Below are 25,954 nucleotides of genomic sequence, written 5' to 3'. Positions count from 1 at the left end.
TGGAGGAAATGTTGAGTTGGATCTTGGAGACGGCGTGAAGCTGGAAGGTGTGAAAACATTTTGCTACCTCGGAGACATGCTGAATGGAGAAGGCGGATCAGACTCGGCAACGGTTGCTGGAGTGAGATGTGCATGGAAAAAGTTTCGGGAACTGAGTGGCATGCTGATGAGGAGGGGAGTGTCGTTGAAGCTGAAGGGAAAGGTGTATCCTGCATGTGTGAGAAGTGTTATGATTTATGGGAGCGAGACATGGGTCATGAATGTAGAGCAGCAACGAAGGCTGGAAAGGGTGGAAATGCGAATGGTTCGATGGATGTGCGGAGTATCGTTGAGAGAGAGGAAGACAAATGATGAATTGCGAAAGATGATGGGAATAGAGCCTGTGATGGATGCTGTGAAGAGAAACAGGTTGAGATGGTTTGATCATGTGTTGAGGAAGGATGAAAGTGACTGGTTGAGAAGAGTGATGGAAATGAATGTAGAAGGAAGTAGAGGACGGGAAAGACCGAGAAAGACTTGGCTAACGGTGGTGGAAGAAGAAATGCGGGCAAGGTGGTTAACATGGGGAGATGCAGAAAATCGGGCAAAATGGAGAAGATTGTCATGGGGCCCGCAAGGCTAACCCCTGCTCTAGCAGGGAAAATGGCCTTAAAATTCGTGTTGTTGTGTTGTTGTTGATTTAAAGGCTAAAGGTCATTACCATTCCGGGATCGCTACTTTTGACTTCTTCTCAAAAAGTATGCACCCGATTTTGATGCAATTTGGGAGGCATCATCTCTGCATGGTGCGCTCACAAGTTTGTTCAAACCATCAGCTAATTTATGTTTAGAGTGTCCGCTCCGAATCTGGGAGGTCGGCAGTTCAACCCCGGCCGATTCTGAGTCATTCGAAAGACTTTAACAATGGTACGTGCTGCTTCTCTGCTTGCCATTCAGCATTTAAATGGTTAAGAGCATGGGGAATCCCGATACGGACGGATAGGTTTGGACGGATAGGATAGGATATGGGTTCAGAATCGGATGGATAGGTTAACATCCATGGAGAGGAGGAATTTCCTCATGAAATTCCTTGCTGACTGTGGTGAGAAAAATGGCACCATTGTTATGATGTCGCTGATACCCAGAGTGCACTGGGAAGTGACGGCACTTCCTCTAAGATCAGTTACTGTGTTTGTCTCGTCTAACAGTTTTGTATTATGTCGCATATGTCTGTCTGTATTTCCATGTGTGTGACTGCTCACTACGAGCCTTAGATCATGTAAAAAGAAAGAATTTTTTTGATTAGCTAAATAATCTTCTTCATCTTGTTTGGACAAATTTCTACCGACTCCTCTCCGGCCTTGCCCCCCCAGCTCTCTCTGGGCTCTGTCCCGCAAATATTCCTACAGGTCGCACAAGATCTGCCTGCAACCCTCTTATGGTCAAACTGCCAAAATCAAGACTCTCTGCTCACCTTCACTCCTTCATTCCTCTTTTCTCCCGCCTCTGGAACAAACTCCCTCACTCTCTTCAATCCCACTCCACCCTCCAGGTCTTTAAAACAGTTGTTCACCACCATCTCTTATCTTCCCCCATTCAAAACCTTGATCTTTTCTACCCCCGCTGATTTCACCCCAATTCCACTTTTTTGAAATACCAACTTCTGTCCTGGGAAGTCCTTGGTGTCCTTGTGTTTTATACTTCTCCCTCCCCCCCCCCCCCTTCCCACGCCTCCTCCCCCCAAGCCCTCTCCCTTCCACACATCTCCCTGCTCTCAAATGTTGTGTTTGTGTGCTTCCCCTTCTCTCCCCATCTTGTTTTCCGCTCCCTCCTTTTATATATTTTGTTTGTCTGGTTGATTTGTTTGTGAAGTAAATGTTAGCTCTTTCACGAGCCTCGATTCAGTATACAAGAAAAAAAAAAAAAAAATTGGAGATGAGCTCCATTTGGCTCTGTCTGTCTGGAACAGTTTGTCGATATCTGGTGTGCCAATGCAAGTTCGCCCAAAATACATAATGTTTTGGCAAAACTTCTTTGGATGAATATTCGTGGGGATGAATGGAATGTTTCTCTTTAGTTTGCAGGTGTCTTCTTGATGTAATCTTAACTATGTTCAGATATATATATCATTGTTGGATTCTTTAACTTATTCACATGTTTTTGTAATGCAGATTTACTAAGTATGACAATTCAATGGTAATTCTGGTCTTTCAAAAATAAATCGCACCCATGTCTGAAGGAAGTGGTTCAGTTTGACATTTTTAATATGAAATAGGTAAAGCCTAGAAACAAATGAAACCCTTTAGACTAACCCTTTAGAATTACCCATTAGAATTACCAAATAGAATTACCCTTTAGAATTACCCTTTAGAATTACCCTTTATAATTACCCTTTAGAATTACCAATTAAAATTACCCTTTAGAATTACCAATTATAATTACCCTTTAGAATTACCAATTAGAATTACCAATTAAAATTACCCTTTAGAATTACCCTTTAGAACCCATTAAAATGACCCTTTATAATTACCCTTTAGAATTACCCATTAGAATTACCCATTCAAATTCCTCTTTAGAATTTGCATTTAGAACCCATTAAAATTACCCTTTAGAATTACCCTTTAGAATTACCCTTTAGAATTACCCATTAGAATTACCCATTAGAATTACCCATTAGAATTACCCTTTAGAACCATTTACATTTACCCACAAAACCCTTTAGAATTACCCTTTATAACTCTTTAGAATTAAACACGGTGGGTTATAAAGGTTCTTCTTCTTCATTTTCTTGACGGACAGACATAACCAAATATTGAAGCGGCTTCACCGCTTAAAACATTTTACTCGGGCTTTATACCGGGTGTATTCCATGAATATTTTTAAACACGGCCCTCCCTCAACCTCCGGTGGGCAATCTTCTGCGGCACCGTCTTGGAAATACATTTTATTATTTGAAATTTTTTCAAGAAATTTTATTGATCACAACGTATCATACTCCATTACCGGTGTGTACCCCGGTTTAGAATAGGTACACCGTATCCCTGCGTGTCGTAAGAGGCGACTCAAAGGGTTGGCGTCAGGAAGGGCATCCGGCCATAAAAACATTGCCTCAAAAAGAGAACCATGACAATTTGGAGAAGATTGTCATGGGGACCGCAAGGCTAACCCCCGCTCTTGCAGGGAAAATGGCCTTAAAATGCCTGTTGTTTGTTGTTGTTGTATCATACTCCATATCATTAAGGAAGATGATTTTTTAAACCAGCTACCCCCAAAGAAGGCACTATTTCCGCCACATGCCAATTTTAGAGTTTCTATGATATCCACATTTGCTCCTTATTATGTAAGATTCTCAGATTTTGGAGACATTGTCCTGTGATTTGTGTTGACTTGTTAAAATCGCCATTTTAAACAGAAGAGCACTAACAACAGACGTTAAATGTATGGATCATCCCATGCCAAGTCTTTAGTTGAAGTCTTCAGAGTTGATCTGTTTTTGTAAATGATGATTCACTCCAGTTTGTGTGAGGAGGTCTTGTTTCTTGATGATGTTTTTTGTTTGACTTATAGGCGAAGAAAGCACCTGATAAGTGGAGACATGTACACGAGGAGGTGATGCTGCAGTACTGCTATCCACGGCTGGATGTGAATGTCAGTAAAGGTGTAAACCACCTCCTCAAAAGTCCCTTCTGTGTGCATCCCAAAACAGGTGTGCTTATGGCTTTTTTAAGATTCCGTTAATAATTAATCTTTATATCCATACATATATTGGCTCCTGTTGATATATTCTACCTCATTGCACCTTACACTCCTGAAAGAAAGCTTCAGTCAAACACCAGGAATCTCCTGGTTGTTCCCCCCTCAATGAGGTGTAGACGTTTGGCGATTAAGCACTCCTCGGTTATACTACAAGCCGAGCCTTTTTAAAACCTGCACTACATTTTTACGTTTACTTTCTCTTAATTGGGGAAGGAATCAAGGCTTCATTTTAGGCTTGCGGAGGGTGGAGAGGCTAAAGAGGAGGAACTGAGAGGCTAAAGAGGAGAAATTTTTCTAATGACATGATTAGTAATGCCAGGCAGAAATAAAATTAATCATAGGGTTATTGTTGTTAGCCTGGTGTTGGCTTAGCGGCTAGGGTGCCAGCTTAGGATCCTAGGATCCTGGGTTTTAATCCCAGTCGATCGCTGAATTAACGCCAGGGGGGTTGACTCAGCCTGTCATCCTTCCGAGGTCGGCTAATTGAGTACCAGTTCACTGGTAATTCCCTGTTTGTCGTAAAAGGCAACAAACAGGGTTGGCGGCAGGAAGGGCATCCGGCCAAAAAACATTGCTTCAAAAAGGGGACCAACAAAAACAACAACCACGGTGCCCGAAAAAGGCCAACCCCCGCTTTGCGGGGAAAAATGGCCTCTAAAGGTGGTTTTTTATAGGGTTATTGTTGTTCCTCATATTTTGTTGTTGTTGTTCTTTGTAAAGTTCTTTGAGATTTTGTTTGAAATGAGAAGTGCTGTCTTACTATAATGGAGCAAGCGTGGATGATGTCAGAACTCCAAAATTGGCATGTGTCGGAAATAGCATTACCTTTGGTGGCAGCCGGTATTACAAATCCTTTTCCTTTATCTTAGGATATGGAGCATGTGGTGAGGTGGAAAGAACTGGGAAGTGTCCATGTGCTTTGTGCAAGAAGGGTGTCGGAGTGAATTCCATTCAATGCACAATGTGTGCTGAGTGGGTTCATCAAAAATGTAGTGGTTTGAGAGGGTTATTAACCAGTGTGGCAGCTACAATCAAGTATAAGGTGTGCACAGAGGGAGCTGCAGATGGAGAAAATGTTGAGTTGGATCTTGGAGACGGCGTGAAGCTGGAAGGTGCGAAAACATTTTGTTACCTCGGAGACATGCTGAATGGAGAAGGTGTATCAGACTCGGCAACGGTTGCTAGAGTGAGATGTGCATGGAAGAAGTTTCGGGAACTGAGTGGCATGCTGACGAGGAGGGGAGTGTCGTTGAAGCTGAAGGGAAATGTGTTTGCTGCATGTGTGAGAAGTGTTATGATTTATGGGAGCGAGACATGGGTAATGAACGTCGAGCAGCAACGAAGGCTGGAAAGGGTGGAAATGCGAATGGTTCGATGGATGTGTGGAGTATGTTGAGAGAGAGGAAGACAAATTATGAATTGCAAAAGATGATGGGAATAGAGCCTGTGATTGATGCTGTGAAGAGGAACAGGTTGAGATGGTTTGGTCATGTGTTGAGGAAGGATGAAAGTGACTGGTTGAGAAGAGTGATGGAAATGAATGTAGAAGGAAGTAGAGGACGGGGAAGACCGAGAAAGACTTGGCTAAAGATGGTGGAAGAAGAAATGCGGGCAAGGGGGTTAACAAGGAGAGATGCAGAAAATATGGCAAAATGGAGAAGATTGTCATGGGGACCGCAAGGCTAACCCCCGTTCTCGCCGGGAAAATGGCCTTAAAATGCCTGTTGTTGTTTAGGATAAGGAGCATGTCAGTATATGTTGTGATCAATAAAATATCTTTCAAAAATGACAAAAATTATAAAGTGCATTTCCAAGATTGTGCCGCAGCCCATTGCTCACCGAAGGTGGTCCGAGAAGTGCTCGATAGTATTATAAAATTAATAAATAATTGATTGTATGGGTTTTCAGCGTCATCTGTCGGAGATAAAAAGGTAAACGATTGTGGTGTATTGTGGCTGATTGTGGAAGATCATACCATGAATGTAGTTCTCGGTAATTTATTGTCCGTTCTATTATAAATAAGAAATCTCTCCAGGCAGAGGGCAAGCCGCGTGTGTCCTGTACTCAGTTAATCATCTCTTGAGTTAGTAAAGTATCGACCTTCGTGTCCATTGACGAACGTATTACGTTGTGTCTTTGATGAGGAATGTTGAGAATCTTTACAACCTTTTCCTCCTGCTCTTTTTTTTCTGTCCTGACTCGTAACCGATGTGCTCTTTCTTTGTGTCCACGATGCAGCAGTTTGAATATGAACAGCTTGCTGATTTATGTCAATTCTACAGCTCGGAAATGAAATAATTCTACAGCTTGAAAGTGAAATGCCATTTTAAAATGACAAGCCAAGTAGTTTTCCTCGTGGCTAATTTTTGGTCGAAATATGCAGATATTTGGTGTCATATTGGAGATGTATGACATGACGTAATGTTAGCAGTAGAACGAGCCAAAGTGAAATCAGACACAAACCCACATGTTTGCAGTTTTTATTTCCTTTCTACAAAGAAAGTCGATGCTCAAAAAGGGTGGCAGGTTATACTGGCTGTGGATGGAGGGGAACAATCAGACAAAAATACTGAGACACCCACACTACAGTATGTGAACTTGAGAGGAATAGAGGGGAAGGGGTTATGGGTGTTAATCGTGAGTAGAGTAGCTTAGGAATGCGTCTGAGACACCCATGAGGTGGAGATGAGCAGCAGTCTTGAGAAAAAAAAAAATAGAGACAAAGTTAGTTTCAGAGACCAATAAAAGTGGGATAAACGATGAAGTTGAGCCTCAAGCTCAGATACGTATATGGAAGATAACAAGGTGTTGGTGAAAGAACAGGTTTGACCGAGAGGGGAGGGTGTCGGGGAGCTCCGAATGGGCACAGGGAAAAAAGTGCAGATGGAGCGAGATCGAGGACCCAAATGCCACCAATCTCCAACTTAAGTGACGAGTAGATCATGAGACTTGGCCTCCTTTTGAAAAATTCCAATAATACGACGAGTCTTTGATCTGACTCCCACTAGTTGAGTGAAATAGGAAGCAGCTGCACAAGCCCAGAATGGATATATACCTTCACACTTTAGAGGAAGTCCTTGGACTTCATAATGATCTAGAGATTGCTCAGAATGGACTTGGCACTGTGGTGACTACCAAGGTGTTGACCACCCTTGGAGCCCAGCTTGGAGGTATGATCTACCTGAGGCAGAGTATTGCTGATTGACCTGTGAGCTCTACAGACTGAATCTCTCCTGGGAGTTGCGTGGAGAAGTCAAGGCAGTTAACAGGTTCATAAACAACTCCAATGAAACAACACAAATATGTTGTTATTATTATTATTTAAAGGATTTTAAGTGGTAACATTAATCAAATTGTTTTGAAATTCACCTCATTGCGGCCTTTTAAAGTCTTATCTGTGGATTGGGGTGTGCAGGACGGGTGTGTGTTCCAATTGATCTGAACAAGGTCGAAGATTTTGATCCATTCAATGTTCCCACAATCAGGTCTGTGTGTTTGGTTTTCTCTGTCTGCCTATGAATTTGAATTTTGTTTATCTTCTCTTGTTTAATAGGTCTGTGTAGGGGATGATGATGCAAACTTCCAATACCATCTCTTATTTAGTACCACGTCCTTGTGGCTCTCGCATAGAGTAGAAGTCCTTCCGTACCGATCTTGCACTCATCTTATTTTCATTCCAAGTGGGAAGGAATGATTACATGCAGCCTTACCAATACTAATGACCAGCTCTTCTGCAATTTCCCATACAGTAAGCTGCCAAATTATCTGTTCAACAAGTTTCATGTTTGTTTGAGTGCCAACAGTATAAAGTTGCTCACCAATTACTGGCTATTTTGAACTCGTTCTACCATTTAAACAAAACTACATGAATGACGTTCACATGTTTTACAGGCAGGCTCCTGTGAATTTCAGGGTTGATGCTCTCCTTTACAAGGAGCTTACTCGTAACAACTTTATTAAACAGCACACGTGACTGTTGGCCACCATCCTGGTTTTACCCAGAATTATTTGATTAACGTTGGCCATTTCTTGTATTTCTTGCTCGGTGTGCACAAAAGATAAAATATCAGCATGGAACTATGCATGTTCTACTCAATCTTGAATGTCTTTGTCCATTCCAGTGGTGCAGTAGCTCCACGACTGGGGAGAGGGGATAAAGATATTTAAAATCTTTATGTATTTTCTTCTGATGGAGATGGTTGTCATGTGTTCCAAACAATAGAGAAGGGTCTGCCATTACTTTTTTTTGTTTAAAACGTGTAAAGGTTTGTAGGCTTACTTTTACAATATGTTTGACTCCCTCACTTAATTTACAGCCAGCTGTGTTGGGAGCTGGACCATTTACCTGAGGTCGTTGATGCGCAGGCCATGAAGGTCACAGAAGAAGGCCAGAAGCGCCGTCCCAAAGGTGAGGTTTCAACAGACTGCTGTTCCATCCAGTACCTTTGTGTAACACTCAGACATATATACTTAGAGCCTAATCGTTATACTTTTATAGCATGGCGTAAATGTTAGAGCATCCACTTCAAGCCTGGAAGGTCGGCGGTTCAAACCACGGCCAAGTTCCTTCTAACGATGGCCAAGTTCCACCTAGCGAATCAGGAGTGCATTGAAGTCAAACAAACAAACAGACAGACAGACACTTCTCCAAATTATCATGTGACTAGCAGTTTACCCACCCCTTGGGTGGATAGAGAATGCCAATTATTTGCTGAATAAAGTGTGTGCTTTAAATAAAACCTGAGGGATGATTGTGTGGTGCAGGTTTTTGCATTATATCCCATGAAAATTGTAAACCTTTTTTTGATTGATTCAAAACGTTAACATGCATGAATCTCTGGAAATCCCAGGACATTCATGAGGCAGGGAATCCTAGGATGGTATGATACATGATACACCCTATGATACACCTGCTCCCCGAGGGAGTGTAATACCCCATCCCTCTGGTCGGGGTCAGTAAAGCACTTGCACTATACCACGTGTGCAGTGCAAAATTGAAAGTCATCTCCACAGTTCACTTGTAATACCTTCTCAAACCACCACCGGGTGGTGCTATACATTACATGCTGTGGTTGATGACAAACGAACACCTCTCTACCGTGTTTTTAGCTCACCTGTAACATAGTTCCAGGGAGCTTATGGGATAGCACGTCGTCCATCTGTCAGTCCATAAACACTTGCAACTTCTTCTCCGAAACCACTGATGGGATTGTGACCAAACCTGGCTACAATGCTACTTGGTATGGTGCAACTCAAGTTTGTTCATGGCATTAAAACTCGGGACCTAAGGGGGTCTACTGTGGGTCAAAGTGGGTCCAGGTTTGACCCCCTAAATTAGGTATTTGCTTTCTTTGAAACTACACACACAACTTCGATGAAACTTGGCCACAACCTTCATCACCCGTGATGCACTAAAGTTTGTTCACGGAATTCAAAAAAATCGGGGCTGAAAAAAAAATCGGGGCTGAAAAAAAAATCGGGCTTGAAAAAAAATCGGGCCTGAAGGGGATATATGGGGGGTGGGGTGGGGGAGGAGGATTGCCACCCAAAATAGGTATTTGCGTTCCTCTCAGAAACTACACATGCAATTCTGATGAAAGTTGACCACAACGTTCTGTTCATCACCGGTGATGTACCAAAGTTTGTTCACGACATTAAAAAAAAATCAGGGTTTAAGGGGATGTGCAGGGGGTTTGACCCCCTAAGATATGTATTTGCTCTCTCCTCTGAAACTACACACACAGTTTTGATGAAACTTGATCACAACCTCCATCAACCCCCGTGATGTACCAATGTTCTCGGGCAGATTACAAAAAGACGAGCCTTGCAGCAGCCATTCGGGTTTTTGATTCATTCCTGGAGGATTTGGAGGCTTCATGGAGAGGAAGGCTTCTGAATGAGAGTGGTGAGAGCGCATGTCTTTTTCTTACTTTAATCACCTTACTGCATAACTTCCTGTGATAGTGACAGGTAATGGACAGAAACAAAACTATTCGATAAAGGAGGCATTGTCATTTTAGAGCTGAAAAGTGGATGAACCTTTTGGAAATTGCACAAAAAGGTTTCTGGGGAACATAATAAAAACCTGACAAGCTTAATGTTCCACAAAACATAATGGGATGTCACATATATGAAACGGACAATGTGTTATTGAACCATCATCTTGAACATTTGGAGTGACGGATGGGACGAGGTGGTGGAGTTGGGTACATTTGAGGAGTTTGATGACTGAGTGATATAATTTGGAATTGCTTGTTTGTAGTTTGGTTGGAACAAACTGCTTTTAGTTTGGAGGATCCATTCAAACCAAACACGACCATCTAGGGCGGCTATCCAGCAGGCAACACTCATGTCCACCATTTCTGTCACAGAATAGTCTTCTTGCAGGACGATAAAGTGACCATTATTTAGTCGAAACGATTGACCTGAGCCTTTTTCTCTGGGCATCTCCCCAACCCCTCTCATTTTCCCTCCTTTTCTTTCATATTCCCTCCATTTTTCTCCTGCCCTTTCCCCCTCTTTTACTGAAATCTCCTTCTCCTTCCCTCCTTATCTTGCCGATACTGTAATCTTTTCATCCCCACCCTTTCCCCTCATTTTCTTGCCAAATCGCCTTCCTTTTCCTCCTCCTCTTTTCTTTCCTGTCCCCTTCACTTTTCCTCCTCCTCTTATCTTTCCTTATCTTGCCCATCCCCATCTCTTTTCCTCCCCACCGTTTCCCCTTCTTATCTTGCCCATCCCCATCTCTTTTCCTCCCCACCGTTTCCCCTTCTTATCTTGCCTATCCCCTTCGCTTTTCCACCTCATCCCTCTTACTTTTTCCTCATTTTTCTTTGTCACTCCTCCTTTTTGTGTATGTAATAAGTACTTTGCATTTGATGACAATGTAATCCTCCATAAATTATAATGAGGAAGTCGGTAGATTTCCTTCGTAGGGATGGCATGTACACTCCATAGGTTGAATACAACACAAATCTTCAAAAAATATCGACCAAGATACAAACTTGTACAAAAATAGTGACTATTGAAAGTCTACACCCCTTTTCAAAATTTTCATCTTTTGTTGCCTTATAGCCTGGAATGAAATTGCATTAAATCAGACTTTCCCCACCTTTATTTACACATCGTAACCCAAAACTTCCAAGTGAGAAACAAATTCTACAAAGTTCAGATAATTAATTGTCCCCCGTCGCACTGCGGAGCGAAAGGGGGACTGTGGTTTTCCCCTCCGTCCGTGTGTGCGTCCATCTGTGCGTGCGTGTGTCCGTCCGTCCGTGCATGCGTACGTGCGTGCGTGCATGCGTAAGCGAAGGACCGAATTCTAATTTGGTGTGTGGGTGCAACCCACGTCAAAATCCAATATGGCCGTCGCCATGTATGTCTGAACATTGTGAGCGGAATATCTTGAAAAATAAGCGAAGTACCAACTTCTAATCTGGTGTGTGGGTGTATCTAGGCATAAGGAAGAACGCTATTGAAAATTGGGTCGCCATGTCAAAATCCAAGATGGCCGCCTTGCATCTTCCACTTTGTCAACTCGCATCACTTCACCGACGGGGGACCTAGGCGTAACGCTTGTTTAATATACAAAACTATAATATCTTGGTTGGACAAGTGTTCTCCCCCATTATAATAGCAATTCTAAATTAGCTCAGGTGTAACCAATCACCTTCAAAATCACACACCAAGTTAATTGGCCTCGACCTGTGTTAAATTGTAGTGATTCTGATTATTTCTGAATAAAATCAGCTGTTCCTGTAGGTTTCCTCTGCTGGGTAGTGCATTTCACAGGAAAGACAACCATGAGCATCAAGGAACTCCGGGATAAAGTTGTGGAAAGGCACAGATTAGGGGATGGGTATAAAAAATATTTCAAAGGCCTTGAATATCTCTCGGAGCAAAGTGAAGACAATCATCAAGAAGTGTTATGCCTATGGTACCACTAAGACCCAGCCTAGATTAGGCCGTCCCTCCAAACTGAATGACCAAGCAAGGAGGAGACTGATCAGAAAGGCCACCAAGAGGCCACTGGCAATGTTGAAAGAGCTACGGGTGTTTATGGCAAAGAATGGTCACTGTGTGCATGTGACAACAATATCCCAAGCACTTCACAAGTCTGGCCTGTACGATAGGGTGGCAATAAGGAAGCCATTACTCGAAAAAGCCCACCATGAGTCCCGTTTCAGGTATGCAAAAAAAACATTCCGGAGATTCTGAAGCCATGTGGCAAAACGTTTTGTGGTCTGATGAAATCAAGATGGAACTTTTTAGCCTAAATGCAAAACGTTATGTTTGGTGCAAACCCAACACAACACATCACCCAAAGAACACCATCCCTTCTGTGAGGCATGGTGGTGACCATCATGTTATGGGGATGTTTCTCATCAGCAGGGACTGGGGCACTTATCAGGACATAAGGGAAAATGGATGGAGCAAAATATCGAAAACTTCTAGAGGAAAACCTGCTGTCCTCTGCAATAAAGCTGAAATTGGTTTGGAAGTTAACCTTTCAGCATGACAATAACCCGAAGCACACAGCCAAAGCTACACTGGAGCGGCTAAGGAACAAAAAGATAAATGTCCTTGAGTGGCCTAGTCAGAGCCCTGAACCTAAATCCAATCAAAAATCTGTGGCATGACTTGAAGATTGCTGTCTATCAACATTCCCCACACAACTTGACTGAGATTGAACTGTTTTGTACAGAAGAATGTGCAAATATTGCCCAATCAAGGTGTGCAAAGTTAGGAGAGACCTATCCCAACAGACTCACACCTGTAATTGCTGCCAAAGGTGCTTCCACCAAGTATTAACTCAGTGGGGTGGACACTTAACCAACCAGGATAATCTAGTTTTGTAATTTTTATTAATTTTCTGAAATTTATAGAATTTGATTTTCACTTGGAAGTTGTGGGTTATGATGTGTAAATACAGGTGGGAAATTCTGTTTTAATGCAATTTAATTCCAGGCTATCAGGCAACAAAAGGTGAAAATTTTGAAAGGTGGTGTATACTTTCTATGTACACGGTAGTTTTTGGCACACCATCCCTACATCCTTTTTGCATTTAAAAAAAATGTTTTTATTGCTTATACTCTGTGGAATACATGATGTGATTAAACACACAATGGAATGCAATGAAAAGTTATTTTGTACCTGATGCTATAATGTTTGAAATAAGTTGTTCACATTATACATTTGATTCTGAAGGTGATGTCACAAACTTGCTGCTCTTCCCTACAGATCTGAAGAATGAATTCTAGTCTCCTGTATTTGCCCTGTGGTGTGTAATACATCTATTTACTTTCCTTTTGAAATACCCGTCCAATTGATGATGGCATCTTGGACTACCCTACCTTAGCCTTTTGTGAGTATCATTTTATTTTGGGGTTTAATGTTCTTGTTCTGATCCTTTAATAAACGTTTGTACAAGTTCTTTTTTGTTTATTTCTGATGTGTCTATTGCCATCCCTCATAGCACCAGTCATCTGTTATATCTGCGATCAAACTATCACTTCGCAAATGTTCTGCATTTGGTGCGGTATTTAAGTCCAAGCAGAAGCATAACAGGCCTGTTTTACGAGACAGCATACCTCAAAACACTATTTCAGTGTAACCCCAAAGCATTAGCACAGGATAACCCAAATACATTACAAAGATGTAATCACAAAACATTACTACGGTGTAAACCTCCAGACTGGATCTACCTGCTGAGTGTGTGGTAATGTGCCTGATGAGAAGTGCGAGTGGTTTACACTCGACCCGAGGTTCAAGACGAAGCACTATCGGTGCGCATTCACCTCCCTTGCAAAACGTCACTGCACGACGGCTGGATTCTGAGAGTAAAGTCCATGTTTTGACTGTGGGCCGCAACTCTGTGTACCATTCCTGTCAGGCTACATACTATCCTCTGTGACCCCTCACCCCTTACCACCACTGTCTACTCCCGACTGGATCCGTAAATTGAATTGCTGGTCCAGCTCACGTTAAGGAAAACGATTTCCTTACTACTTATGTAGATTTATCAAATTTTTTTTTTACGACGTTTTTTCCTTTTTTTTTTTTGCTATTGAAAATAATCTTGACGTGTCTTGGATTGTGGTCGAGGTTCAGGTTTGGGTCCAGGTTCTGCTTCTGGTTCAGGTTTCAGATTCATTTAATCCAGATAATCATTTGTATACCCCACATAATTATTTTTTTGTGAGTGAGAGAAAATGAGAAAATGAGAAGATGAGAAGATGAGAGAAATGAGAGACAAAAAAAAGAATTATGTAATTGTCAAAGAGAACCATGACAATTACATAATTCTTTTTTTGTGAGTGTGTTTTACAATGGCCTACTCTCCGAGTGTGTTTTATAGGTTTTGGTCACACTATGTTGCAGGTGTCTATTTTTTTTTTTTTTTTTTTGTATACCAGTCATTTGAAATGAGTGTGCACTCAGAAGCCATAGCATTTAATGCCTTTCCTTTGGTTTACATGCCCCCCAAGTTATTGTAATTTTTGTTTTGGAGAGATCTGTCCCACTCCTTCACGAACCAGATCCTCATTAAACATCGTAAACGAGGAGGAGGGTGTGTTTGAAGGGCGAGCCTAACCCCAAGACATGTGTCACTTGCTCAGCCTTTAAATGGTGCATTCCTGCAGAGCGATTCCAAGCGGGATGTTTATCTGACCGGAACCATGAGCAACCTGGACGTTGCTCCGGTCTTGAAGTCCATGAACAGTCAAAACCTGTCGACAGCGGCCGTGGGGTCATCCTGCAATGCTACTGACCTCATCTGTTTGTGGGAAGGGATTTTGTTGTGCGTGGGACCCTTAGACCAATACCCGATCTTTCCAGCCATCGCAACTATGAACTCCTTGATCTTTGTGGCAGGAGTGTTGGGGAATACTCTCGTGCTATATGTGCAGCTCTACACCCAAAGGTCGGCGCGACCCGAAGTCCACCTGTACGTGTGTAATTTAGCTGTGGCGGATCTGTGCGTCATCCTCACATTGCCATTCTGGACCTTCTCCCTGCTGGACCACGACGTCTGGAGGCTGGGAGACCTGTTGTGCAAGCTCACACACACCGCTTACAGTGCAAATCTCTATGCCAGCATCTTCTTCATCGTGGCTATAAGCGTCGACCGCTACGTGAGTCTTGTGCGATGGCCGGACCCGCTGGGCCGGCGGCGGGACGAGCGCGTTCACGCTCGCAGACTTGCGTGCACCATGGTCTGGATCTTGGCCTTGCTCGGATCCGTGCCCGACATGCTCTTCATCTCTTCTGAGCTGGTCCCGCTTGACAACCACACGATCTGTGTGGCCACATACCCGCTCGAGACCTTCCCCTCCTGGATGGCTGGCACTCAGCTTTCTCTCAACCTCGTGGGGTTCGCATTACCGTGCATCGCCATCACTCTGTGTCATGTACTCGTGCACCGTGCGCTTGTGCGTTCCCATGCCCCTAATCATGCCCGCCACCTAGTTCTTGCGTACACCCTCGTATTCCTCACCTGCTGGTTCCCATACCACTGTGTGCTCTTCCTCGATGCTCTAGTCCTCCTCGAGGTGGTCCCGGCACACTGTATGTTTGAACGGGTCTTGTTTGGAGCTCTGCACGTTGCACAGTGCTTCTCACTCGTACATTGTTGTGCTAACCCCATGCTGTACACTCTGCTGGGACAGGCTGTGACCTCAGAGGACAACAGTTTCCTACATGCCTTCCTCATGCGTTTTAGGGCGCCACCGGTCAGGCGTGAGAGCACCTGTCCTCTAGGTGCGGAAAGGCTGTCGTCGGGCATAGAGTTCACGGAGATCTTTTCTGTCACCAGTTGAGTGTGTCTTTGTATGGCGCGGAAGGTGTACTCGGTGTACGTGCACAGTGATACTTGTCCAGCACTCGATCAAAGGACCTGTCTGTGCGATTGACTCTTTCATCACAAAGTGGGATGTGCTGTGCACCACAAAATCCTTGCTCCACCCAGATATACAGCAATGGTTTGCACTCTGAGTGTGTTTAACAATGGTGTGTTCACACTGCTGTTCCAGATGTCCATTTGTAATCATGTTAAAATAAATGTAAAGTTATGTAGAGTAATTAAATCTCTGCTCCTTCTCTAGGGTGGGAAATAATGGGTATTGTTGCCTCCACCACCATAGGTGGTGGTGACAGGGGTTATGTTTTCACCCTTGTTTGTCTGTTTGTCGGTGAGTAGGATATCTCAAAAAGTTATAGATGGATTCGGACGAAATTTGGTGGACGGGTTGGGTTGGGTGTGACGAGGACGAATTGTTTAGATTTTTGGTGATGATCTGGATCCGGATACTAGAATATTTTAAAGCGATTCTTCACCTTTGAGATATAGGGCCAAAACGATACACAGCACGATGTCCAAAAGGTTGTGGACGGAATAGGACAAAACTTTGTGGACAGACTGGTTGTGAAAAGAACGAATTGATTCGATTTTAGAGAACATCCGAATCTGGGAGTTTTTTAAAAAATATTTAAAGTGATTTTTCATAATTGAGGGATAGGGTCAAAAACAACATATAGCACAATATTTTTTAAAAAGTTGTGGACAAGTCATGACAAAACTAGGTGGATGAGTTGGTTAGGTGAAAAGAACAAGCCGATTATATTTTGGTTCAGGTCCGGATGCAGTCCCGGCTTATCGTTGGGATGAATGAATGAATGAATGAATAACAAATGACTAATAAGAAATGACAAAAAACAAATCAATAACAAATGACAAATAACAAATGAAAAAACAAAACAAATGAATGAATAACAAATGAATAACAAATAACAAATGAAATACAAAACATAAACTGTTCAGCCTGGCGGGGGTATGCGCTCCACCGAGTGACGTTCTAGTTTCCCTCGCCTGATGAGAGGGTATTGCATTTGAGTCCGTTTGTCTGTTTGTTTCTTTGTTTGTCTGTTTCTTTGTCTGTTTGTGTGTCTGTTTGTTTGGTTATCTGTTTGTTTGTCTGTTTATCTGTTTGTTTATCTGTTTGTTTGTCTTTGTTTGTTTGTTTATCTGTTTGTTTGTCTGTTTGTCCACACAGAATAAATATGATTTTCTCTGCAACCGTTGGTCCGATTGACAGGAAATTTTCATTCGTACATCCACCAAACCATTCGCATTTCCACCCTTTCCAGCCTTTGTTGCTGCTCTACGTTCATTACCCATGTCTCGCTCCCATAAATCATAACACTTCTCACACATGCAGCATACACCTTTCCCTTCAGCTTCAACGACACTCCCCTCCTCGTCAGCACGCCACTCAGTTCCCGAAACTTCTTCCATGCACATCTCACTCTGGCAACTGTTGCCGACTCTGATCCACCTTCTTCATTCAGCATGTCTCCGAGGTAACAAAATGTTTTCACACCTTCCAGCTTCACGCCGTCTCCAAGCTTTAGTTGATGAACATAAAAAATCCCATAGTGTCTTTGGTGAAGAGTAGGCGGATTATCGCCGGTACAATGAGCAAATTACATATTCCTGCCCTAACTACTGCTGAGGAGGGCAATGGCAAACCACCCATTATCCATCTTGCCAAGAAATTGCTTCGGCCCCATCGACACTCTGTAATAATAGAGTATGGTACATCAAAATCAGAAGAAATATATATATATATATATACATATATATATATATATATATATATATATATATATATATATATATATATATATATATATATATAGTCTTGCTGGTCCAAGGTGAGATGTGAATGATTTGATCATTGTAGTTCGGGAACAAAGAAATTCTACAAAATTTCAAAGTAACATTCACTATTGACTTGTTGCTTCTTCCAAAAAAAGAAAGGACCAATGATGCGTGACTCTGAGAGAACACCAGACATTGATTTTGGTGAGTCTCTTCTTGCCTGACTTCAAGGTTTTTCTGTCCTCCAAGTGGGGGTAATTGTTGTGGTTGACTTTGTCACTGATGTAGAAATTGCCTCATCAGAAAATGTCAACTCGTTAAGAAACCCAGCGGAATTGTGGATTTAATAACAGCAATAACAACAACATTAATAGGAACAAAACTTGATGAATTATGCTTTCATATGCCATTGACAGTTTGGTTCTATCACGTGTACATCAAAGATTATAAAAGTTCAAAGTTGTACAAGGACTTTATGGACACCCTGTATATAACTCTAGTAATGCTCGTGCTTCCTCCATTGCTCTACTTCCCACTTTGCTCCCTCTCTCAGTGAAACGAAATCGACAAACCGATATTTTGAATTCATGTGATGTTGATATAGCAGGAAATTGTGGGCCGAATGGCCTCCTCTTGCATCAAATATCTGGTCTATCTTTGCATATTTCACTTCAAGGAATTTAACATTGATAACATGATTGCCATTCATTTCCATCGTCTAATTCAAACAAACAACAAGAAAGAGCAATCGGAGATTGCAAATCCTCGCCAGGATGTATTTTCAGTGGTTTTTAAGGCTTTTGTGCTAAAACAAATATGGTGGCCGAACCACGTGACTGATGACGTCATTCTTTTTTTTCTCAACTAATTTATTCCTAGATTATGCTCAAGAAATTTCATCTTGATCGACTGAAGTTTTGTACTTGTCGAATTATGACGTCATAATGGAGGCACCTATGACATCATCATTAACATATTTTATTCCCCATGGAGAGTTCTTTACAATGAGCCATGTCTCATTTCTTTCTATTCAGCACTTTCCGAGATATAGAGTTGCAAAGTTTTTCGATTTTTCCAAGATGGCGGCCGAACCACGTGACCGATGACGTCATAATTATCATAAAAAATTATACAGGTGGAGTTGCACCCATGGTGAAAATCTGTCAATCGGACCAATCGGACCAACAGAGAAAATCATATTTATTCTGTGCAGACAAACAAACAGACAAACGGACTCAAATGCAATACCCTCTCCTCAGGCGAGGGTAATAACGACTTGTGAAAGAGCTTGCATTACAAGGATTTTTGAGGTCATCTTGTTTGAACTTGATCGTGCCCCATCAAAGAACTCTTGCAATCCATACATGTGCCCGGGTATTCAAGAAGCAGACCGAACACCACAGCTTGTGATATAAACACAAATTTAAGGGCAGATTTGACTCAAATTACCTAGGTGTTGTTGTTGATCACATCTCATAAGTATTTTTTTCTCTTTACATTGCATTTTTAGCTCACCTCATCTGGAACAAAAATTGTTCAGGTGAGGTATCTATTCGCATCATGCAGTGTCCAGTCAGTCAGTCAGTCTGTCAGTGAGTGAGCCAGCCAGGCCATATGTAAACACTTGTAACTTCTCTGAAACTACACACAGTTTCGATGAAACCTGACCACAGCCTCCATCACCCGTAATGGACTAAAGTTTATTCATGACATTAAAAAAAAAAATCAGGGGTTATCCCCCAAAAATAAGTATCTCCTTTCTTTTTCATTAAATATTTTGGAGGTCATCCACGCCTGCCAGTGGTGCTTTGGTTCTACCAGGTGAGCCCAGAGGCATTACCCATAGTAGTTTATTTATTTATTACATCACTGAGCAAACACTGTGACACTATTTAGTTAATCAACGTAGGGAAGTTGTGTTGTTGACGCACTATTTGTTTTGATTCTCTAACCCACCCATTGGTGCTGTGTTACTGTCTACAAAGGCAATATTATACTACTTAACATCGATGGCATTAACTAAGGATGAGCAAGGACAGGTGGGACTAATTAAGGCCAATGAACATGTTCTCCAGATTAAGTTGTGCAGAGAAATGTCACATAATATGGATTGACTGATGAAACAAACAAGACCGAAAGTCGTGGCGTAGCCGGGCTTGTAAAATATTATAAACCACAAACACGTATGATTAGCTTTTTAAACAGTCACGAGTGCTGTTTATAACATTAAACAGACATTTTGAGGAATCCCGACATCCGTGAGGTAAGTTGTACTTACAGAACTGAGCGAAGATCTACTGTAATATATATACCCCACAAGGGTTGGGTAAATAACATGACCCTGCCGCTAAAGTCACGTTTTTCGTAGCTGCCTTTTGAAACCCACCGATAAAGTTTTTGTTTTGAAAACCACCAATGAAACCCACTTTTCCTGCTGTTTAACACGAAACTGAAAGGGAGGAAGCCCAGGGTGTGCAACATTTACCAAGCAGCTAGCTAGTGCTTGCCAATCCAGCCGTTCCTTAAGGGTTTTGAATGGAGTGCTTGCTCGAATGCTTAAACCACTTGGCGATCTCTGCACAAGAAACTTGGTAAATGAACACACACCCAATGTTCTTGAGACCCAACCATAGATAATCTATACAATATACCCCAAAGAAGAATGACACTTCCTGCCGCTCCCGTAGTGAGCGGGTGTACAAGTAAATTAAAATGTCGGTCGGTCGAGTCAGCCGTCATAATGACATCATAGACGTAATGATGTAGCATGATGGACGGACACAAAACTGCCGCTACTTTAATATATAGAAGATAATATATTTTAACCTCCAGTAACTTTGCAGTCACTACGAAGGGATCAGTGTTACGATTAAATTTACTATAATATTAATGTTACGTTGTCATTATTTGGAAAATTGTTAAACCCAAACGAATTCTTTACTTATGTGATTATTAGTACCGTACGCTGCCTATCATTGATTCATGAACCATACACCGCTTCAATCTAGAAACTTTGCATTCATGACATTGGGATTAAAGTGTAATGGTTATATTTACTATATTATTATTATTATTATTATTATTATGAAAACGATACTACTGAAACGATACACTACTGTATTAAGAAACCTGGGCTTAATTTGTCCGAAGCGGTCCGAAGGTGAGGCATGAAGCCTAAGAGCTGTAGCGTCGACGCTTTCGATATTTGATGGTCATTTTAACAATCGGTTTGTTTGTGTTTCACACTGAATGAAAAACGTAAAGGGAGAGCATGGCGATTGTGATATATGACAGGTTCGACGATATGTTTGGCATGAACGAAATTGGAATCAAAATGGCGGTGTGGGGAGAGTCAGCCGCCGTACCCCCGTAATGACATCAGACGTAATCAAGACACCCTGTCATGTGACCAGATCCTCAGCTCTGATTGGTATACGTTTTAAGGGACATACATACATACATACATACATACAGACGGACAAACACTGTTCTTGATGGCTTTTGCCCTATAGGCTATTCCGTAAAACAAGTGACTGCAGACACTTTTATCAGAACTGCCTTTTTTCCTCTCACTAACAAACCACTAAGAAAGTGCCACTCAAGTGCCACATGACCCCGAGAGTCTGAAGCTTGTCAACACGGAGAGGAAAGCAAGCAATGTTTGGACAATTTTTATTCCTCACCAGTATTTGCTTCACCTTTCATGAGGTTGAACACACCTTCCTAAGTACACGTAGTGACATCGTACAGGTTTGTCGGATAATTATTCAAAAGTGTATGGTGTGAAAAATACTTCAGGATAACAACACATTATTTGTCCATTATTAACCACTGGATCTTAACAATTCTCGTTATTCCAGTATGGAATATTTTGCTCCTTACAATTTGATTAGTTAGCAACTATTATTGTCATTTATATTTCATTTGAGTAAATACTTGTGAAGTGATTAATAATACTTAGTAAATAAAAGGAAAGTAATCGAAAAAACAACATTTAGAACACAAGAAATATTGTAAGAACCACTGTGGTGTACTTTATATAACACGATGAGACACGAACCACCTCGTACTGTTAACATTAAATGCCATGGCGCAAAAGTGAAAATGTGTGTGGAAGCTACAATAAGGTGTAACATGACACAGTTTGTGCTTTCCTTTTTGGAAGGACACTGTTGAGGGTGTATATGCGTCTTTGCTCGATATTCTACCGAGGCAGCACTTTCCTTTCGTCCACCTGCAGGTTTCAGGTACAACCGACTGGAGGTGTAGGAGTGGTGTATGCAGCTTTGCACCGGTATTCGGTGCGGGCTATTGTTGGGAGATGCAACCAAAGTGACGTGAATTCTCGCTTTTACATAAACTTGATACTTTAGACTAATTTTATTGATCATGTAAAAACACGAAATTCATCTTCGCAGTCATTTTGTGCAATTAATAAATAAACAACCAGAGAGTTCGTAGAACACCTTGCCCCACGCAGTCTTAAGAAACATTGACTTGGACTGGATCTGCGAGTGGCAAATTTGATTGGTCGTGATGACGTAAAATGCCGTAATATTTTGGACAAGTACTGCTAAATTGAAGGGTTTTGAAAGTGTGAAAGGGTGATTTATGCTCCACAGTGTTCAAGTACAATGCCAGTCAAAAGTTTAGGTACACCCAACATGTGTTTAATGTGCGAAATGAACATAAGATGTGAGCAAAACTCTTACCAAAGATATATCTGCTTATCTACTGATAATATATTGTGCTTCAATGCATCTTGTGTGCGAAACGTAGGTTTAAAGCAATTTTTGGAAATAGGTCGAAAAGTGCAATACTAAATCCAGACTTAAACGCGAAGTTAATGCTGGTAACGTTTTATCTCAGCAGCAAAGATTCTTTACAAATACTCTGCTCAGTGTGGAATGAATGTTTGTGCTTAGTTTCTTCATCATGCACAATGTCTATTATTGCCAGGTGCTGCAAAAAATGTTTACAGAAAGGCCAGCCATACAATCTAATGAGTGTTTTTGTGTTTCAGATTGCATGAACATGGGTGCCAAAGCTCAGCTAATGCCAGAAAAAAGACAGGCAATTGTAACTTTGAGAAAACAAGGCCTTGAAACAGTTACAATGTTCGAGCTGTTTAGCTGGGCTCTAATTTCCTGTGCTGTAAGATGTCTGTTGTGCAGACTCGTGACTCGGATTACTTGTCCTGCGATTCTGTTGTGATTCTTGGTCGACCAGAACGTTTCTATCTGCATTTTTACCAGTTTCGTTATGTTGTTTAATGGCACAAGCAACTGCATTTACTGACATTTGTAATTATTTTGCAATTTGTCTCAAGGATTGGCCTTCTTTTCTCAAAGTTACAATTGCCTGTCTTTTTTCTGGAGTTAGCTGAGCTTTTGGCACCCATGTTCATACAATCTGAAACACAAAAACACTCATTAGATTGTATGGCTGGCCTTTCTGTAAACATTTTTTGCAATACGTGGCAATAATAGACATTGCACGTGATGAAGAAACTAAGCACAAACATTCTTTCCACACAGAGCAGAGTATTTGTGAACAGTTTTTGCTCCTGAGATAAAACGTTAATAACATTAAATTCACGTTTAAGTTTGGATTTAGTGTTGCACTTTTCGACCTATTTCCAAAAATTGCTTTCAACCTACGTTTCGCACAAGAAATATGCATTGAAGCACGATCTATTTATCAGTAGATAAGCAGATATATCTTTTGTAAGAGTTTTGTTCACATCTTATGTTCATTTTGCACATTAAACAGTAAAATATCAAAAAATGTTGGGTGTGCCTAAACTTTTGACTTGTAGTGTATTATCATTAAATTGAAATGAAATAAAGATTTTAAAGGTTGTAGAAAAAACACTTTTTGGAAGTTTACCGCCGTTGATGCAGCGTCTTATACACCATCTTATACACGTTACATTAGTTATTCCTGCCTGTTGTTTGTGTCCTTTATAACATCTTTAAAACAGTACGTTTCCTGTTTGGAATGACCTTCAATTGTGTTCAACTACAAGACAGGTAGAAAAGGTAAAAAAAAATATCTCACTTTTCTGTGCATGGTCAATCAGGATGAATTCAGAGCCATAGTACTGCTAAATTCCAGGTTTGTTTTCTGATTCATGTTCTGATTCGTTTTCAAAAGATAACATTCAATGAAATCAAGTTGTTCCTCGATCATAAACTGACGTTTGTGGATGGATGGACGGACTACTGGGAAGTCAACCAATTGTTTAACCCTGCTTTTCATTTCACATGTGCGGGGTAATCTACTATATAAGAGAGATGTCTGTCTGTGTGTCGCCATTTTTCTCAGAGTTGACTGAACGGATCTTCGTCAAACTTTCAAAGGTTCATCAGTGAGTGCCTGGGAGTGTTTTAGGCAAAACAAAATATATATATTTATGAAAAAAAAAGAAGGTTTTTTTTGAGTTAACAAAAAAAATAATATAATAATCGCTCGATAATGCCCAAGCCTTCTTGAATTAATGGACAGTTATATACAAGTACACATTCGCATAAATAAATACAAAACAATCACCAGACATTTGAATACAAATAAATCAAACAATTCCGGAAGTGTATGAATTTGGCAGTACGGCTTCTTCTTCTTCTTCCTGTTCGGCACCACACTTAACTCAGAAACGGGAGCCACATTCATCCACCAGCATATATATGAACCCTCTTCCTCTCCTGCCTCCCCCGCTCCTCTCCCCCGCCCTCTCCTCCCCTCCCCCGCCCAGCAACGCCGGGTACTTCTGCTAGTGCTAGTGAGCAATAAATCCACTCCCATGTGGCAAATTAATACCTTTGATTAAATCATTCACGTCCTCTTCCATGAATTGGAAGTGCCAATTTGCGAAATAACAATTGCCAAATAAAACAATATGAACTTCAACCTAAAAAGCATCATCTCATATACAGTGGAGTCAAAAAGTTTGAGTCCAGTAGGAAATGTATTAATTGAGATGTGATAACAAAATAAATATTTTTTTAAAGTGAAACCAAAAGCACTTTTAAGGGATTTCCATAAACTCTTAAAAGATATAACAACACTTATCATAATGGGGAAAAGCAAATCTGTCTTTACAATTAATTATTAATCAGTGTCTCCCCACCCCACCCTCTTTTGCCTTGAGAACTTCCTCCATGCCATTTTTGAGATTGATTTAATTTGTTTATGAATCATGGTTGAGTCAATATTTTCCCAACAGTGTTGTAATCTCCAGAGCATAATCGGACTGCTCACACAAATTTCATCTTTCTCTCTTTTTTGGAAGGACACCGAGGATAGACTTCATGTATTCACCATCATGTATGCACAGCTTCATGTATTCACCCTTCGTTTCTCTGTTAAGACAAAGTTTCAGTCAATAATAGCTATAATAAAATAAAATAAAATGAATATACATCTTCAATATTATGACATTCATGTTTTAAATCATGATTTGAGAAAGCTTGGCAATTGATTTAAGTGACTCCTACTTTTAATTCATGGACCGGTGTTTGTGTGTTTGTTTGTCGCAATACTCCTGCAGTTCTGCCCCAATTGCATGTAGACTTGCTACATAGGATCAGCATGACCCCAATTAGTGCATAGGGGTGTTTTCATCTTTGCCGGTGGTCTTGAGGGTGTGCCGGGGATGGGCGCCGGGGATGGGGGATGGGGAGGGGGGGGGGGGGGGGGTGGGTGGCGATGAGGGGAGGGAGGGATGGAAATTATCTATGGAAATATGTATTGTGTAGCGCCGCCTCCAGGTGGGAGATGGCATTACAAGTGCCACCCTTTACAGTCCAGTATTCCTGTTTTTTTGTTGTTGTTGGTGTTGGTGTTGTTGTTGTTGTTTTTTTTGTTTGTTTGTTTTTTTGGATACTGAATCGAGGCTCGTGAAAGAGCTGACATTTACTTCACAAACAAATCAACCAGACAAATAAAAATATATAAAAAGAGGGAGCGGAAGACAAGAGAATGGGAAGCACACAAACACTTGAGAGCACACAACATTTAAGAGCAGGGAGATGTGTGGGAGGGAGAGGACTTGGGGGGAGGAGGCGTGGAAAGGGGGGGGGGGGGGTGGGAGAAGTAAAAACAAAAGGACACAAAGGACACCAAGGACTTCCAGGACAGAAGTTGGTATTTCAAAAAAGTGGAATTGGGGTGAAATTAGCGGGGGTAGAAAAGATCAAGGTTTTGGATGGGTGAAGATAAGAGATGGTGGTGAACAGCTGTTTTAAAGACCTGGAGGGCGGAGTGAGATTGAAGAGAGTGAGGGAGTTTGTTCCAGAGGCGGGAGAAAAGAGGAATGAAGGAGTGAAGGTGAGCAGAGAGTCTTGATTTTGGCAGTTTAACCATAAGAGGGTTGCAGGCAGATCTTGTGCGACCTGTAGGAATATTTGCGGGACAGAGCCCAGAGAGAGCTGGGGGGGGCAAGGCCAGAGAGGAGTCAGTAGAAGACGGAAAGACCACCAACCTGCCTGTGGTGAGTGAGTGAGAGGCCCTTGGAGTTAGCTTCATCGCGGGAGATTCCAATGATTCTGAATGCTTTGGT

General features: G+C 41.5%; 3 protein-coding genes across 6 annotated transcripts in view; 2 read left to right on the top strand and 1 right to left on the bottom strand.

The window, feature by feature from the left end:
* PRIM1 (DNA primase subunit 1) overlaps nt 1–13,166 on the top strand; it is an 80,032-nt gene extending 66,866 nt beyond the window's left edge. For all 3 annotated transcript variants that reach the window (XM_068122629.2, XM_068122628.2, XM_068122630.2), the window contains exons 9-13: nt 3,546–3,684; nt 7,150–7,219; nt 8,051–8,142; nt 9,541–9,639; nt 12,975–13,166. In XM_068122629.2, coding sequence (XP_067978730.1) covers nt 3,546–3,684; nt 7,150–7,219; nt 8,051–8,142; nt 9,541–9,639; nt 12,975–12,994 — 420 coding nt within the window. In that variant the 3' untranslated portion in view covers nt 12,995–13,166. The remainder of the gene's footprint in view (nt 1–3,545; nt 3,685–7,149; nt 7,220–8,050; nt 8,143–9,540; nt 9,640–12,974) is intronic.
* A 1,151-nt stretch (nt 13,167–14,317) lies between these two features.
* LOC137430770 (atypical chemokine receptor 3-like) lies at nt 14,318–15,553 on the top strand. Its single transcript, XM_068121543.1, has one exon. The coding sequence runs from the start codon at nt 14,414–14,416 to the stop codon at nt 15,551–15,553; it is 1,140 nt and encodes a 379-aa protein (XP_067977644.1). The 5' UTR covers nt 14,318–14,413.
* Nucleotides 15,554–21,050: 5,497 nt separating this feature from the next.
* Nucleotides 21,051–25,954, bottom strand: part of LOC137431372 (uncharacterized) — a 67,197-nt gene continuing 62,293 nt past the window's right edge. For both annotated transcript variants that reach the window (XM_068122624.2, XM_068122625.2), the window contains exon 10: nt 21,051–24,755. The gene's annotated coding sequence lies outside the window, so the exon portion shown is untranslated. The remainder of the gene's footprint in view (nt 24,756–25,954) is intronic.

This window comes from Myxine glutinosa, chromosome 7, assembly GCF_964187855.1.
Source record: "Myxine glutinosa chromosome 7, kmMyxGlut1.1, whole genome shotgun sequence".
Lineage (NCBI taxonomy): Eukaryota > Metazoa > Chordata > Myxini > Myxiniformes > Myxinidae > Myxine > Myxine glutinosa.
This window is presented reverse-complemented; position numbering and strand designations above follow the sequence as displayed.

Bases quoted from the DNA above. Each gene is read 5' to 3' on its own strand.
- LOC137430770 (XM_068121543.1), top strand. From the start codon at position 14,414: ATGAGCAACCTGGACGTTGCTCCGGTCTTGAAGTCCATGAACAGTCAA.